This window comes from Leptopilina boulardi, unplaced genomic scaffold (genome assembly GCF_019393585.1).
Source record: "Leptopilina boulardi isolate dan_hultmark-lab unplaced genomic scaffold, ZJU_Lbou_2.1 LbouV2_60, whole genome shotgun sequence".
NCBI classification, from domain to species: Eukaryota; Metazoa; Arthropoda; class Insecta; order Hymenoptera; family Figitidae; genus Leptopilina; species Leptopilina boulardi.
Window position 1 is genome coordinate 1084377 of NW_026138006.1, and position 17721 is coordinate 1102097.

Below are 17721 nucleotides of genomic sequence, written 5' to 3' on the forward strand. Positions count from 1 at the left end.
CAGTGTCCACAATTGCTTGCTTTTACCCTATATTTTTGTGATTTTTTGAAAACGTAATATTTTGAAAATTTTTATGAAGGAGCAAACTATTTAAAACTGATAAAAAAATCTATACTTGATAGAACATTAATTTAATGTTTGCAAATTGTTAGTGACTTTTAGGTTAGTTTTTATTTTTTTTCTACTTATAATCAGATTCGCTTTGAAAATAAGGAAATATTCGATGTTTCCGCACTCGACTTTCCGCATTTTTACATAATTGGAATAAAATTATTTTTATAAATTGATGACAGCTTGGTAATTAACAAATTTCTGCAAAGTAACACGGCGTTGTGGAAACTTCTGCACGGGCAATATATTGTCGCATTACCAAAATTTACCGGTTCTGTTCCTCACTCTTTGTGTGTATGTTTATTTGAATGTGCGTGAAGTTGATCTCCTTCTATGAACAAAATTTATTTTGTAAAATTATAATTATTCTTTGATGTTTATTGTATTGACCAATTGAATATATTTCACATTATATTGTAAGGTCGATATCATTTGGAAATTTATTATTATATGGTGTTTAATGTACTATGCTTCTGAATTTTGATCATTTTATTCTTATTTAATAGTATTTTTATTTAAACTAAAAATTATTGTTTTAAAACAAATGAAATAAACAACAAGTTGTAAATTCAGATGTTCATTACATGAACATTTTGCTTCCTCTTTACGATCAGCAAAAAAATTTGCTTCCTCGTGGAGAAAGCAAAATTTTATTACCAAAATGTGAATTTTTGATTTTTTAACTTTCATTAATTCTTTAAATTTACCTCAAATGTATACTTTATATATATATATATATATCGATCGATTCGTCTTGACGTAAGGAATACAATTATTTCATATATAAACTTCAATTTAAAAAATAGGAAAAGAACTAGGCGCAATTGCGCCTACATCTAGGGTTTCGTGGCGCTTTAAATTTTAATGTCAACTACTGGGACATGTCAACTATAGGGACATGTCAACTATATGGACATGTCAACTATTGGGACATGTCAACTATTGGACATGTCAATTACTGAGACAGGTCAACTACTGGGACATGTCAATTATAGGGGCATGTTAACTAATGGGACATGTAATGTCCATTCATGTAATGTCCATTCGGGAAAATGTCCATTCAGTAAATGGAGATTTGGGATCTGTGGGGCCCCAAAATATGAATTTGGGAGCTATGGTGCCCCAAAATTTGAATTTGGGATCTGTGGTGCTCCAAAATTCGAATTTGGGATCTGTGGTGCCCAAAATTTTAATTTGGGATCTGTGCCCTAAAATTTGATTTTGGGAGCTGTGGTGCCCCAAAATATACTACGGACAGACGGACGCCAAAGTGAAACTATAAGGCTTTTGGCCATGGGCCACGAAACCCTAAAAATCACAAAATTTTGTAGCCAAAATGGGAATTTTTGATTTTTTAACTTTCATTAATTCTTTAAATTTACCTCAAATGTATACGTTATATATATCGATCGATTCGTCTTGACGTAAGGAATACGATTTTATTATATCTTAAATTTTTCTATTTAAAAATTTTTTCGATTAAAAAAATTTTTTGGAAAAAAGACGATAAAATTTTTTTTTGGGTATTTTTCAAAATCCTTTGGTCAGATTTGAGATATTAATATGATAAATGAGCCTACCAAATTTTATCTAAATCCATTAAAACCTGTTAAAGTTATCTTCTAAACAAAAAAGGGATCCACATACACACACACATACATACATCCGGACAATTGATCAGGATCTCATATAACATGTTTCTATAAAGAAAAAAATTTGTTTCCGCCACTTTGAAAAGTTTTATAAACGAAAGGATTACAAAGCTTCCTCCACGAGGATGCAAAAAGGATCATCAGACTCACTCCATAATTTATTATAAAATTTTCTTATTATTTTCATGTATGTAAAAATAAAAAAAATAAAAAATTTTTTCTTCCTTAACATATTTTAAAAGTCGATAAAAATCTAAAACTATTTTGTATCCGACATAGCACGACTTCTTGCTGTAAGGTTACCGTGTAAGCCTGCAGTAAATTTGAGGTCATCTTAAAACTTCCGCCTCACGGTAAGCATACACAGTAAACTAGAGGCAAGCATGCACCGTAAGGTCACTGTAAGGTTATATTTATGCGCAGTAGGTTTCTATGGCACATACGGTTTAAATTTTATTTAATAAACCCTATTAGGGTTCATGTAGTACTTTATGGAATATATACTTTTTTATAAAAAAATTTTTAATATAATATATGCACTACTGTCGCACACTATACGATTTTCTCATTTTCTTTGTCAATGTTTTTGAGGTCACTAAATTCAAATATGACAGTTAAATTGAAAAATTCAAAATAGCGGATCCAATATGGCGGACAAAGTTTGGATATACTTCCGAAGTAGGGGTACCACCGATTTTAATAAAACTTGGTATACTAATGTATTTTGGTGCGTTGTTACGAAAATGATAGTGAAAACTCACGCAAATTTGATTATCATGGTAAAAACCATAAAAAGCACCATAAAATCATGGTTTTTTGCGAATAACTCGTATAAATTTCAAAAAATGTTTTAAACAAAAATTGTATGCCTCAAAAAACACACAATTTATGTCCTGTACATTTTTTACAAAAAGTGATAATTTTTCGAGAAAAATACAAGAAACCATAAATAACATAAAAAATGATGGAGAAAGAGTGCACATCATAACTAGAGAGAAATATTGTACTTGTAAGTATACTAACGTATTTTAATGCGCTAAATACGAAAATGATAGTGAAAATTGGCGAAAATTTATTATCCTGGTGAAAACTATAAAAATCACCATAATGCCATGGTTCACTTTTGGTAAAAAATGTATAGGACATAAAATGTGTGTTTTTTAGAGATCTACAACTTTTATCTAAAACATTTTTGAAATTTTTCGTTTTTTATGAGTTAATCGCAAAAAACCATGATTGTATGATGTTTTTTATGGTTTTTAACATGGTAATCAAATTTGCGCCAATTTTCACTATCATTTTCGTAATCATTGCACCAAAATACGTTAGTACACCAAGTTTTATTAAAATCGGAGGTACCCCTACTTCGGAAGTACACCCCAAAGTTTTTTAAAAATAATTTGATTTGAATAAATCTAGGTATTCCAATTTTTTTCGAGGTTGCTGAATTGGAATATGGTAGTTAAATTAAAAAATTTATAATGGCGGATCCAATATGGCATACAGTGTACGATTTAGTCATCCCAGTAAAAAATAAAAGATACAATAACGTCGGATTGCGGTTACAAGCTCAATAGCTGGTAAACGAATCCATGAGAATCTCGGATACAAGCACTTTTCGGTATCCGAAATATCATAAGCTTGTAAACGCACTGAAATGGACGACTTTTGTAGGTCTTTTAATCAAGAAAAAACAATTAAATGGATGCAGAAACGATGGAAAATTAAATTAGAAGCAAAAATAAATAATTATTTTTTAAAGAAACGTACATTTAAACAAAAAACAATTATTCTTATTAATTCTAACCTCTGCATTAAAAACATTGTAAAATCAGTGTTTTGTTGGTAATTTTATGTTGCTATTCGGAAAATATGGTTTTCTACCTTACCAACGTTGAATATTAATTTAACGAGGTTTTTTTTTCGAATTTTCTATTTTAATGCAATTTAAAATGATTTAATTAAAAGGGGGAAAGGAAATTAAAAATGAGCACCGTTTTATGTTTAATAATATTTTGATTATTATGAATTGGTTCTGAAATTGGAAAATCGAAAAACCCACGTTAAATTAATATCCAATATCGGTAAGGTAAAATTACCAACAAAACACTGTTTTTACAATGTTTTTAATGCAGAGGTTAGAATTAGTAAGAATAATTGTTTTTTGTTTAAATGTACGTTTCTTTAAAAAATAATTATTTATTTTTGCTTCTTATTTAATTTTCCATCGTTTCTGCATTCATTTAATTGTTTTTTCTTGATTAAAAGACCTACAAAAGTCGTCCATTTCAGTGCGTTTACAAGCTTATGATATTTCGGATACCGAAAAGTGCTTGTATCCGAGATTCTCATGGATTCGTTTACCAGCTATTGAGCTTGTAACCGCAATCCGCCGTTCTTGTATCTTTTATTTTTTACTGGGATGTTTTTTGTCTAAACCTAATATCTCTTGTTCAAAAAACAAAATTTAGAAAAAAGGATATGAAAAATATTTTTCGTGGAAATATCACGAACTTTATTATAAAAAGTTGTTGAGGACTACCTACCTTAAAAGAAAGATCGATATATAAATGAATTTTATAGTCTTTATTGCCTAAAAACATTTCTGAAAAATTTAACATTTAACACCGGTCTCTCATATATATATAATGGGGGTTTTCGGCAATCACTGGCAGTTACTGGAACCAGTGAACAGTGGTACTCACGCGATATGAAATGACATTAGTTTTGCTTTTTTTGTAAATGGCCAGTTTCGCAAACTTCTTCTTCTGATTGGCGCAGAAATTGCAGCCTGCGACAAAATGTGAAACGTGCCGTAGGATTTTTGAAAACATAACCTATTTTTCGGTATTTTATGTCACGTTTTAGTGAAATTGTGCTCCACGTTGGTTTTTTATTACTGCCAGTAACTGGCTAATTTTTTAAAGTGTAAAGAAAACCAGTGATTAAAAAATGGCAGCAGGTATTTATTAATTCGCAATTTTTAAATAATTTACATTGTTTTTCTATTATCCAGTTTATTTGTGTTATTTTGTTGGTTGAAAAATTTTATGTTTAACAGTTCTGAAAGTTCAAAAGCGAAGGAAATTTTTTTCCTTTCAGTAAATTTTTCCAAACTTGCATTTCACAAATCAAGTACAATTCAACACAATTCTTTTTTTTAATTTTATATTTCAGATTTGAAATAGTTTTTTGATTTTTTTGACTGGAATATTTTTAACATTTAAAATAGTTTTCTGATTTTTTTGTACGGAATATTGAGTTTATCGAGAAATAAATTTTGGAAGAACAGCGAACAAACTATTGTTTATAATTTTACATATCAAGAATATAGTAAATCTTAATTTATAAAAAAACCAGTTGTTTTATTGACTTACACACACATTATTTTAGGATTTTTAATTTAAATTCTAGGATAAATAATATAATTTTTTCTTTAAAAAATTAAGCCGCTGTTGATGAAGAAGAGATTTTAATTGTTGTGTCAACTATTGACATGATTTTTGATGACGAAGAGGAAGAAGAAGAGGAGGAACTTGTGTTGACGGCAGCTGCAATGACGAGGAAGGTCGAAATTCCAAAGGCGGGAAATTATTTTGAGGAAATCATTCCGAGATTATAGGTATAATATTATAGAATAATAATCTTTGTATTCATTCCTTCATTCATTCACATTTTCTTAGTGCTTGAATTTTCTCATTATTATTAGATTATATATACATATATATCTTTACATTGATAATTAGGGTTCTCGAAGGTTTCTACCTGAAATTTTTTTTGTCAAAACAGCTTTCGGTTGAGGGTTTATAAGATGGTCCATGACCTTTTAAATACTGTCCTATAAGGCGAAGTTGTGTCCCCCACTTTACTAGCCCGGCCCGAACAATCACCATGTGGTTATATGTACTGGAGAATAAGAAGCAAGAAGAAAATTTTTGGTGCCAGCACCTTTGGGTTAAATCGGTTTAAAACACGTCATGTAAGTTTATTGAATTGAACTAAAATTATAAAACTTTTCAATATTAACATTTACTATTATTGGAGCAATATATGCTCGTAATCGTGAACTTCTGAGGAAAACGAATATGTCAAAATAAATTAAACAATGTTTATAATTAAAAAATTTATAATTTTTTTGAAAAACTCATTAAGCGTCATAAAATAATATTGTCATTAAGCCCGAGAACGCCACACAGGCCCCCGCTGTAATTGACTTACTCGAGGTCTGAGCCCGGGACAGGCCGATAGAGTGAGGATATACCACTTTCCTTTTTAGGACCCAATCTGTGATCGCTCGATTCGTCCTAACAGCCTTGGGTTGAGGGAAATTTTTTTTATTATTGTATATGCGATATAGATGATAACCGTTTAATCCCCGTAATTGGAAGTGGTGTATCCATACTTAACTTACCAACATCTGTCCCCGAGGACGCCACTTAGGCCTACCGTAATATCTGCCTCACGCGAGAACTTAACATAGGCCCGGATTGGTAGAGTAGGGGTATAACACTTCTCCTCAATGGAGTGAAACGGCTACTGCTGATTTAAGATGCTGATGTAAGTCTACCGTTGCAACAACATTGTAGTAGTGTCGCTAAAAAAGCTTCTAATAGTCTCAGGTAACTTAACTTGATTATTATATAGTTTATAATATTTTTCTGCAATTTGTCGATCAATAACTGTGTTGAATCTTCTTATATTATATTTGTCTTTTTTATTTTTGTATTGGGCCCAAAAAATATATTCCTATTTTTGTATAGTATTAATAATTATATATGTATTATGAAGATAAAACATTGATTATTGAATAATTTTTTTATGCATAAAATATGGATATTGCATAATATTGGTATAGAAAATATTTGTTTCTTTTGGTTGTCTTAAATGTTTCATATAAAAAATACTTCAATCCATTTAGTTTTCTTGGTATTCGATAACATTGGCATTAAAGATATTACGATTTTGAGGATAAAGAAAGATATTTGATAACATTAGTATTGAATATATTTTGATAATGCAACAAAAATATTGATTGTTTGATAATAGTGGAAGCTGGCTTTTGGAAAAATTTTTTGGTATTGGATAATTTTGGCATTAAAGATATTTTGATTTTAAGGATAAAAAATGATATTGCAGAATATTAGTATTGAATATATTTTGATATTGGAAAAAAATATTGATTATTTGACCACAGTGGAAGTTGGTTTTTGGAAAATTTTTTGGTATTGGATAAGATTGGCATTAAAGATATTTGGATTTTGAGGATAATAAAATATGATATTGGATAACATTGGTATTGAATATATTTCGATATTGAAAAAAAATATTGACTGATAATAGAGGATGCTGGCTTTTGGAAAAGTATTTAAATAGAAAGAGGTTTGAATATTGTTTTAAGGGTTGAAGTTGTTTTATGGGTTAAATAATAGTTTGTGAGTTGAATATTGATTTGAATATTAATAAAAAGTGCAGAGGAAAATAAGTCAAATAATAATCATTATCGAAAATAATATAATATGGAAAGAGATTTAACAACGCTAATTCACGTTCATGTAAGACTATCATTGTTGCATTAGTTAGCTGAATTATAGTTAATGAAATATTTTATAGGTGAAACACATGTAAGTAAATTTTTTAAAGCAATAAACTAAAATAAACGATTTGTATATTAAAAGAAATTCCCTTCTAAGTGTATTTGTTAAAAAATTAAATTCGATCCATAGGAAGGTAATAAAACATAAAACAAGTTTATGTAGTTTTTTGAAGTTGCGACGTTTCGATGGTGTGGTTTACCATCCTCTTCAGGCTAATTTATTTAATAAAACACCAAATAAATAAATATACACAGTAGAAATAAATAAAATGAACATAAGAATATTAATAATACCTGAATATTTAAATAATATAATCACATAGCAACTAGTCAAGAGATAAAATTGTTTAAATAAATAAATAACGACAACATACTAAAAAACGGACACACGACAATTATCGTCATTTCGATGCGAACATCAAGTCAAGACTGGAAAATATTTTCAGAAATATTGGAGAAATACCATCAATTCTAAAGTACAGGGTCAATGGACCAAAACGTAAACAGAGCAAAGGCACGTGTAATGTATTTTGAATTCAGTTTCCTTATAAGAAGAAAATAAGTCATATTCAGGAAACAAATATCCTCTTTCTTATTAATCGTAGACTTATTACTTAGAATATGTATCATTTCAGAGATAGATCGTTTTTTATAATTTGGAGTAATGCCATTATTTTGGACCATGAACCAAATTATAAAAAACGATCTATCTCTGAAATGATACATATTCTAAGTAATAAGTCTACGATTAATAAGAAAGAGGATATTTGTTTCCTGAATAAGACTTATTTTCTTCTTATAAGGAAACTGAATTCAAAATACATTACACGTGCCTTTGCTCTGTTTACGTTTTGGTCCATTGACCCTGTACTTTAGAATTGATGGTATTTCTCCAATATTTCTGAAAATATTTTCCAGTCTTGACTTGATGTTCGCATCGAAATGACGATAATTGTCGTGTGTCCGTTTTTTAGTATGTTGTCGTTATTTATTTATTTAAACAATTTTATCTCTTGACTAGTTGCTATGTGATTATATTATTTAAATATTCAGGTATTATTAATATTCTTATGTTCATTTTATTTATTTCTACTGTGTATATTTATTTATTTGGTGTTTTATTAAATAAATTAGCCTGAAGAGGATGGTAAACCACACCATCGAAACGTCGCAACTTCAAAAAACTACATAAACTTGTTTTATGTTTTATTACCTTCCTATGGATCGAATTTAATTTTTTAACATAAACGATTTGTTTTGAAAAATGGCTTTATCAACAGTTTAAAAGTTGAAGAAGGATACCATGTCGAACATAGAAGAGTATTTTATTTTAAGTAATGACGATTTTAAAATTAATGAAAATGTAAATGAAATGTTAAATGATATGAATATGTATAAATTTCAAGAATTATTAAGAAATGATTCAAATTCTTTTTTCATTATGCAAAGTACTTTGTATTTACAAATGCTTGATTTAATTGTTCCAATTAGAAAAAGAGATAAAAATATTCAAATAGTTTATAGCGGTAATAACAATTCTGGTCATTGGATTTGTGTTTATTACGATAGAGTAAGACTTTATATTTTTGATAGCCTTAATGCAGGGTGTTTGAATATTCATCAAATAGAATATTTAATTAGATTGTTCCCTTTTAAACCAACAGAATTTTTTGTAGATGTTGATCAACAACCGATTAATACAGTTAAGGGGGGAACACCAGTTGTAACTTTCGAAAAATCGATTTTTTTTGTGCATTTTTTTAAAGTATACATATTTAGAAATGTGTCCGTAAATTTCAAAGTTGATCCGGTGAAAAATAAATGAGATATACAGAACACTGCAGCGGCGCGTCCCGTGGCTTCATACAAGGTGGCCAGCCATACCTGACCCTAACCACAGATGGCCTTTTCCTATGATTTAGAAACGGCAACCACTGCGGAAGAGTTATTATCTGGTCCAGGAATCGATGACTCTTTGTAACTTGGAAACAAAATTTCTTCTGAACAAAACAAAGTAAGTTGAAACTTTGAATGCGTTTTTCTCAAAATGACATTTTCCAAGTCGGTGACCACGATTACTCGAATACCATTAAACCGATTTATTTAAAATTTAGTGTGCTTTATTTACACATATAAGTCTAGTTCGTGATCGAAGGATTTTTTTTTATGCAAAACTTTTTTTTATATAGCTGAAAATCGACCGTATTTTTTTAACGAAAATCATACTTTTGACTTTGACAGGTCGCCATTTTGTCAAAATTTTTTTTTTTTAAATCCTTCGATCACGAACTAGATAATCTTATAATAAATGTAAATCAATTTCATTTTTGTATTTCAGACGAAGTATACTTGCAGAATGCTGGTCACCGCAATTCGCCTTTTTTCTTAAGGCGCTACTTCAATGGCTCATATCTCCAAAAGTTTTTGTTAAAAAAATTTTTTTTTTCTTTTAAATTACAGCTTTTTACATGTACTTTTAACGAATAAATAGTATTCTTTAAAAAGATTCATTGTTCTTTTGGAAAATATTCTTGTAAAAAGCATTATTTTTTGAGTTACAACTGGTGTTCCCCCCTTAAGTGTGAAGTATAATGCAATAGCATTTGCAACATCTGTACCCCACTGAAAATTCCCACATAGGCTTCCATATGGGAAACCACATGGGTCCCTATATAGGAAACCATATGATTTCCTATACAAAATCGTATACGTAATTGAAACAGGAATTTGAATAGGAAATTAAGTCGGAATTATCATATGAATCCACATCCACACAGGAATGTACATTCCTATGTATATTCCTATTTCAATTCCTATAATATGAATTTTTTTTTCAACTCTAAGATATATATCTTTCAATAGTAGAGGTTCCTGATAGACTACAGAGATGAAAAAAATTTATTGCGCAGCTGAAAAAGTCGAAGAAAACTACTGCGCATGATATTAAGATATAATGTGCATTCATATGATAATTCCTACTTAATTTCCTATTCAAATTCCTGTTCCAATTACGTATACGATTTTGTATAGGAAACCATATGGCTTCCTATATAGGAGCCTATGTGGGGATTTTCAGTAGGATATTGGTTAACAGTGTAAATTAAAAGATTAATTTATGAAACTGATAATAATATAATGAGCAAGCATTTGATATCATTTTTTGAAAAGAATTAATTAAATCATTTTCCGGCAGTTAGAATGTCTAATATTAGGATTTCTATTTGTAGAGAATGATTGGAATTGTCTTTTCATAAATCGAGCTAAAGAACTTCAAAATGGTGAACTAAACCTTTCATATTTTTTAAAGACTTTTCCCAGTAAAAATGACAACAGAGTTCTGTCTACTGAAACTGAGAATGAAAAGAAAATACCCAAAGAAAAAAATTTGTCCTGTAAGATGAAGAAATTATCTACAGTAATTGAAGAGGGATTTACATGTTGATGTAAATTCAGTATGCACAACAGACAATAATAAAAAAATAATTTCTAGTCTTATTGTTAGGGAAAATTTTGATCCCATGACATATCCTACAATGTTTCCTTCTGGTGATCCTGGATGGACTGTTAACCTTAAGCATACTCAAGGTACTTGTAATTTTATTCATTTACAATTTTATATGTATCGTCTTTCATAGAGAAGAAAAAAGCGTGGATTGCCACATGTGCGTTTAACTATATGTTTACGTACACAAATTTGCGATTCAGAAACTTTAAATAAAATGATATGTGCTGAAATCACAGACGAAATAAAGAATCCAGAACTTTTTAACATTGTAAAGCGATTTTAAGTTCATGGGCCTTGTGGTAAACAAAATAGGAATTCACCCTGCATGGATCCTGAGATGGGTGAATTAAATATATTGCTAACAATTCGATTATTGTAGCATATAATCTTTATTTGAGTACAAAATTTAAAGGTCACATTTACTGTGCAATAATAGGTATTATATTATTATAACACCATAATGTTGAAATAGTAATTCAGTAACGATTTCAAAAATAACATTATTAATTTTGAGAGATCAAAATTCCGATAACTTTTCGTCAAATAAAAATAAATTTTTAATTTTTTATAAAAAATTATAGATACCACGCGCGTTTCTTTTAGCTAGTTACATATAATCTTTAAATTTCTAGATGAATTAAATGTTTTAATAAGAGAATTTTTCATATTTACATTTTTTTTAGAAAACGATGATGAATTACTTATGAATTTCCAAAAAACTGCAGTGGATGTTATGAAGAATATTCATCAGAAACCCGATGTTACTGATGGATTTGTAATGGTGGTCAAAAATGAATTAAAAAAGTTGGCAAACAACCAACAATTAAATGCACAAATAGATTTGTTGGCATACACTAAAGATTTACTTTTAGCTTTTAATGAATAATTTTAATTAAATCGCATTATTATTAATTACAAATAAATTAATACATTTTTCTACTGACTATACCTTATTTAACTATTTTTTACTTTTGCTTTAACCTTAACATTTATCATAATTATATGAATGAAAACTGCAGTGATATCAATTATCTAAAATTATTCCAAAATTTTACTTATTTTTTATTAAATATTTATATTCAAACTTCTTGATGGATTTTTCTACATTTTTTTATATATTTATGGTACACATTTTGTTTAATCTGCAAATCAGTCAAATTTTACATCTTCCTGTCACATGGAGCAGATTAGCAGATTAGATTTCAGCCTATGAGAAAGCAGTCTCTTAAAGCAGAGTACCATTTGCCGTAAGAGACTCCATTTTGATTGGATGAAATATAATCTGCTAATCTGCTCCATGTGATAGAGCTCTATAGATTTCAGCAGATTAGCTAATTAGAGGAGGACGGATTTATAGATTATTTCAATTGAATTTTTAATTAAACTAAAATATAATATAAAATATCATATAAATAAAATATTATATATAAATAAATCCTAAAACTTAAATATTGTTCATTAATTGTCGTTAAATACATATATGGGCATATCTCTAGAACTTTTAAACTTTGAGATATTAGAAAAATTAATTTTTTTTTCAGGGCACATTCGTGAAACAAATTTTATTGTCTTCAGTATTGATCAAATACTATAAAAAAATTTGCGTAACTCATTTTTACACATTGTTACGCATCACAGTGGGCCTTATTGCAAAAAACCTGCCCAAAATCTCTAGATGTGTTTAAAACTGACTGAAATTTGATACTCGCGGATTTTTTTGGTCGCTGATTACAAATGCGACGTTAGTTTTTCAAAATTCAAAATGGCGGATCCAATATGGCCGACGACTTTTAAAAAAATTTATCGAATTTGTCTGAAATTTGTTACTCGGGGGTTTTTTGGGTCGCTACCACCTTTAAAAGGATTTAATGCTACAGTTTCGAAAATTTTATGGCCTATTGCTTATTAAGTCATAAGTAAATGTAGTTTATAACAATTTTTGAATTTTTAAAAATTTAATTTTTTAAAAATTTTTTAAAAAATTTTGTTTGCAATTTTGGATCCACCATTTTGAATTTTGAAAAATTAAGTTCAGATTCGTAATCAGCGACCCCATAAACCCCCGAGTAACAAATTTTAGGCCAATAGGATCACTTTTTTAAAAAGTCGTCCGCCATATTGGATTCGCCATTTTGAATTTTGGAAAATTTAAAATTCAGATTAGTAGTCGCAGCGACCCCAAAAACCTTCGAGTGAGAAATATCAGCCAGATTTAAACACATCTATTAGTTAATACTTACTTTTCTTCACAAACTATGCGTCGGACAGTTTAGGTTTATATTCATTATTAATTATACAGTTTTAATGAAGTGTGCAAAGGTTAACTATTTTTCTGTATACTTTTATAATGCATGAGAAGAGATTACAATGAGTTGGGAGCATTTAGAAGCAAAATTCAACATGTGCTTTTCAAATATGTGGTATTTTGATTTGAGTTACGTTTTAAAATTTAATGTTTGAAGTCATTGCATTCTTTGTGTAAAGGAGGCACACATTCCTGTATGGGTTCAAATTACTGCTTATTAGGTAGATAATATAATCCCGTTGTGCCGTTACTCAAAAACCTTCGTTAAAAAAGTTATATCAGTTTAACTGCTAACTTGTAGAAATTTTGAAAAAGTTGTCTCGCAAGTTTGAAGCTACATAGTTTTTATTCAATTTGAGGCACATCATTGTTTCATGGATTTTTTAGTTCTTTACACTCCCACCGACTCCTATTGCAAGCCACAAGACACACAATGTTTCGTTAAAAGAGTTACAGTCTATAAACTAAAAAAACCAGTCAATATCACACACTAGAAACTGTCGATTTCACCACTTTAACTTACGTTCGTCATTTCCTACATAATTAAAAAAATTATATAACGCATGATACATTTAAAAAGCCCTATAATTAGTCAAATTATGGTATTGAAAAATTATTTAAAAAATTCTTAAGGTATCATAATGAGCGATAACATAAAGTTTAAAAGTTCTAGAGATATGCCCATATTTATATGAGACGTTTCACGTCAACCGGCCCAGAGCTCTGTCCAAAAATCTACTGAACGAAAATTGACTTTTTATGGCTTAAAATAACCGTCAGCTCATACTCTTTTAAATAAAAAGTGGCGAATTCAAAAATTCAAAATGGCGTCCTTACTGTGACAACTTTTTCAAATTTTTTTACTGACTCAGCAAACAAATGTATTAATTATCTTGAAAAAATCATTGCTATTAGTTAGAGAATAGGTCACTCTTATGTTTTTGGGGTCGCCGAAAATGAATCTGAATTCAGATTAAAAAAATTTTCAAAATTCAAAATGGCGGATCCAATATGGCAGACAGGTTTTTAAAAACTTAATGGATTCGCTTGAAACTCGTTACTCGGGGGTTTTTGGGGTCGCTGATTACGAATCTGAAGTCAGATTTCGAAAATTCAAAGTGGCGGATTCAATATGGCGGACATTTTTTTAAAAAATTCAATGGTTATGCTTAAAACTTGTTATTCGGGGGTTTTTGGGGTCGCTGATTACGAATCTGAAGTCAGATTTTGAAAATTCAAAATTTTAACTACTGTTTAAACAATTTATTATTGTTATTTACAAACTTTTTTCTAATTCCAACAAAAAATGCAATGTTTCCCTAGTTTTGCAACTTACCGAATTAAGTATAATAAGAAATACGGACTTTAATAAAATTGTTATTTTAATTATTGTTATTTATAAACTATTTCTAATATTCTGAATATGCGTATTTACGTTTTCACCCAATTCCCCAGTGAACATCTAAATATCAAAAAAATGAATTCTTTTCTATTCCCAGTACAGATAAGTCAATAGAAAAGAATTCAAACTTTCTATTTTTCTAAATGCGCAAAGTTTTTTATTTTCATACTTTTTGGCAGCGAATAGAAAAAAATTAAATGTTTGGAGAGTAAATTCTAAATGTCTATTCCTTTCAATCGCCAGCTTCAAAATTTTCATGAAAGGAATAAGAAATTTGAAAAGTGAAGTACATGTGGTTATTTGTATAAATTGACTATAGCTCAGGACATTTGGAGGACATTTAGAGGAATAGAAAATGTGGAGAATAAATGAGGCATTTCTATATTTTACAATTGACTGCGTCAGGTTATATGTATAATTTAGAGTATAAATTTTGACCAAGTCAATTAAGAAGAATAGATTTTTCTACTTTTTTTTGCTTTATCGAGGAATTGAACAAAAACTTAAATTCACTAATTCAAAGAATTGGAACTCTGAATTCTTTTCAATTATTCGCTTCTTACCGGGTCCTTAAAACTAACGCCCTAGTAATGAAATTAATTCGTAAATTATTAACTATCCTTTTGCTTTAATTCCATAAGGGTGTACTTTTATAGCGTCCCCAAGAGAGTTGAAATTCAACTCTTTTTTTACATTTAATGAGAACCTTAACCCCAACAGTAAAACCTTAATATTTACTACAGATTTATAAACAGCCATTTTAAAAACTCCTGAGTTAGAAGTATCAAATTAATTAATTAATTTAATATTTTCAAAATCTGACTTCAGATTCGTAATCAGCGACCCCAAAAACCCCCGAGTAACAAGTTTCAAACAAATTCATTGAATTTTTCAGAAATATATCGGCCATATTGGATCTGCTATTTTGAATTTTTAAACTCTGACTTCAGATTCGTAATCAGCGACCCCAAAAACCCCCGAGTAACAAGTTTCAAGCAAATCCATTGAATTTTTCAAAAATATATCGGCCATATTGGATCTGCTATTTTGAATTTTCAAAATCTGAATTCAGATTCGTAATCAGCGACCCCAAAAACCCCCGAATAACAAGTTTTAAGCAAATCCATTGAATTTTTTTAAAAAATGTCCGCCATATTGAATCCGCCATTTTTAATTTTCGAAATCTGACTTCAGATTCGTAATCAGCGACCCCAAAAACCCCCGAGTAACAAGTTTCAAGCGAATCCATTAAGTTTTTAATAACCTGTCTGCCATATTGGATTCGCCATTTTGAATTTTGAAAATTTTTTTAATCTGACTTCAGATTCATTTTCGGCGACCCCAAAAACATAAGAGTGACCTATTCTCTAACTAATAGCAATGATTTGTTCAAGATAATTAATACATTTGTTTGCTGAGTCAGTAAAAAAATTGGAAAAATTTGTCACAGTAAGGACGCCATGTTGAATTTTTGAATTCGCCACTTTTTATTTGAGAGAGTATGAGCTAACGGTTATTTTAAGCCATAATAAGTCAATTTTCGTTTAGTAGATTTTTGGACAGAGCTCTGGGCCGGTTGACGTGAAACGTCCCATATATATATATATATATAACCGAATTTCATAAAATAAAATTAATACAAAACCTAATTTTGGTAACGTTTTAAATTTTCAGTTAATTTAATTTTTATCAAATACACAAACTTTTTGTAAAACCAAATTGTTGAATAATAATTGTTACCACTTTTTTAATATAATAAACATCTCAATTAGAAAAAAATTTAGAAATCAGCTGTCACTTTTTTGCCAATAGAATTTTTTTAAAATTAATTGAACATTCAATTTTCAAGTAATTTATTGGCCGCTATAAATTACTGCCACTTCAATTTTGAAAAACTTAGGGGTTTTACCTGAGAAGAAAATTAATCATTATTATTATTATATTAATTATTAAAAATTAATGCTAAAAATAGAATTTTTCTTATAGATCTGTAGCCTTTCGACGGCTTGGGAATGCGTTATGCAAATTGCTCATGTGCTAAATGCACGTGCATCCGTTTTCATTTCGTGGCCTGGAGAACTCGGGATCACAATAAATCAACGAGATTTCTTGGAAATAGGTGGGTTCCCAGGAGTGATTAGAGTCGTCGATGGTTGCCTCATAAAAATTAGTGCGCCACACGAGAATCCTGACAGCTATATAGACAGGAAAGGACACCATTCGATAAACATGCAGGCTATATTCGATTCAAGAAGGCGTTTCATTGACGTCTATGCGGCTTGCCCTGGAAGCGTCAATGATGCGCGAGTGTGGTCCCTGAGCACAATTAACCAAGAATCTCTTCGAGACTATGACCGCTACTTTCCAGAGCAGACTCATATTCTCGGAGACAAAATATATCCCGTGCGTTTTAATTTAATGCCACCATTCAAGGGCTTAAGAAATTTGGGACCAATGGAGCTCGAATACAACAGAATTCACATTCTTACACGTCAAATAATAGAAAGGGCTTTTGCCCTCTTATTGCAACGTTTTCGACGTTTGAAATACTTATATCTACAAGACGTTGCAATCGCATCTCTCATCATTCTTGCCTGTTGCTGTCTTCACAATGTTTGCATTTCATTGAACGATGTACTTGGGGAGGAGGAGGAGATGGAACAATTGTTGAAAGAAAATGGTGATGATGATAATGATGATGGAGGTAATGGAGATCTTCGGGGAGAAGATGGGAATATGCAATTTCCAGCAATTTTGAAGCGTAATATTATTGCTGAACAATTGTATACAATTCGAAGAATGCAATAATCAACTACTGTTACCTCTTAAGCGGATCAAAAAAAATTATCAAACTCGTGTGTCGCGTAACGATCTCATTTTATATAAAATAATCATCATCTTGTATATAATTCTTGTTAATCAGTTGTTGTAAAAAAAAATTTAAAAAATAACAAACACTTTCTTCTAAAAAGCAGCTTGTGGATGCTTGTAAATTAAGTATTGTTAATTGTTGCCAGAGTTTTCTTTTAATGAATGAATGAATGAATTAATTAATTAAATTATTTAATTTAATTATTTAACAAGAAATATTTGAAAATTATGTTCTTTCTTACCTAAGTTCCGTTCTTCAAATTCCTGCGTTCATTTTTCGGT

At 29.7% G+C, this 17721-nt stretch overlaps 2 protein-coding genes across 2 annotated transcripts in view; both read left to right on the forward strand.

Moving 5' to 3' along the window:
- Positions 1–17721, forward strand: part of LOC127290356 (uncharacterized) — a 289039-nt gene that overhangs the window by 2163 nt on the left and 269155 nt on the right. The window lies entirely within an intron of this gene.
- LOC127290360 (putative nuclease HARBI1) lies at positions 16588–17376 on the forward strand. The gene has a single exon (XM_051318867.1). The coding sequence runs from the start codon at positions 16588–16590 to the stop codon at positions 17374–17376; it is 789 nt and encodes a 262-aa protein (XP_051174824.1).

Excerpts from the sequence above, each read along its gene's own strand:
- LOC127290360 (XM_051318867.1), top strand. The coding sequence starts at position 16,588 with ATGCAAATTGCTCATGTGCTAAATGCACGTGCATCCGTTTTCATTTCG.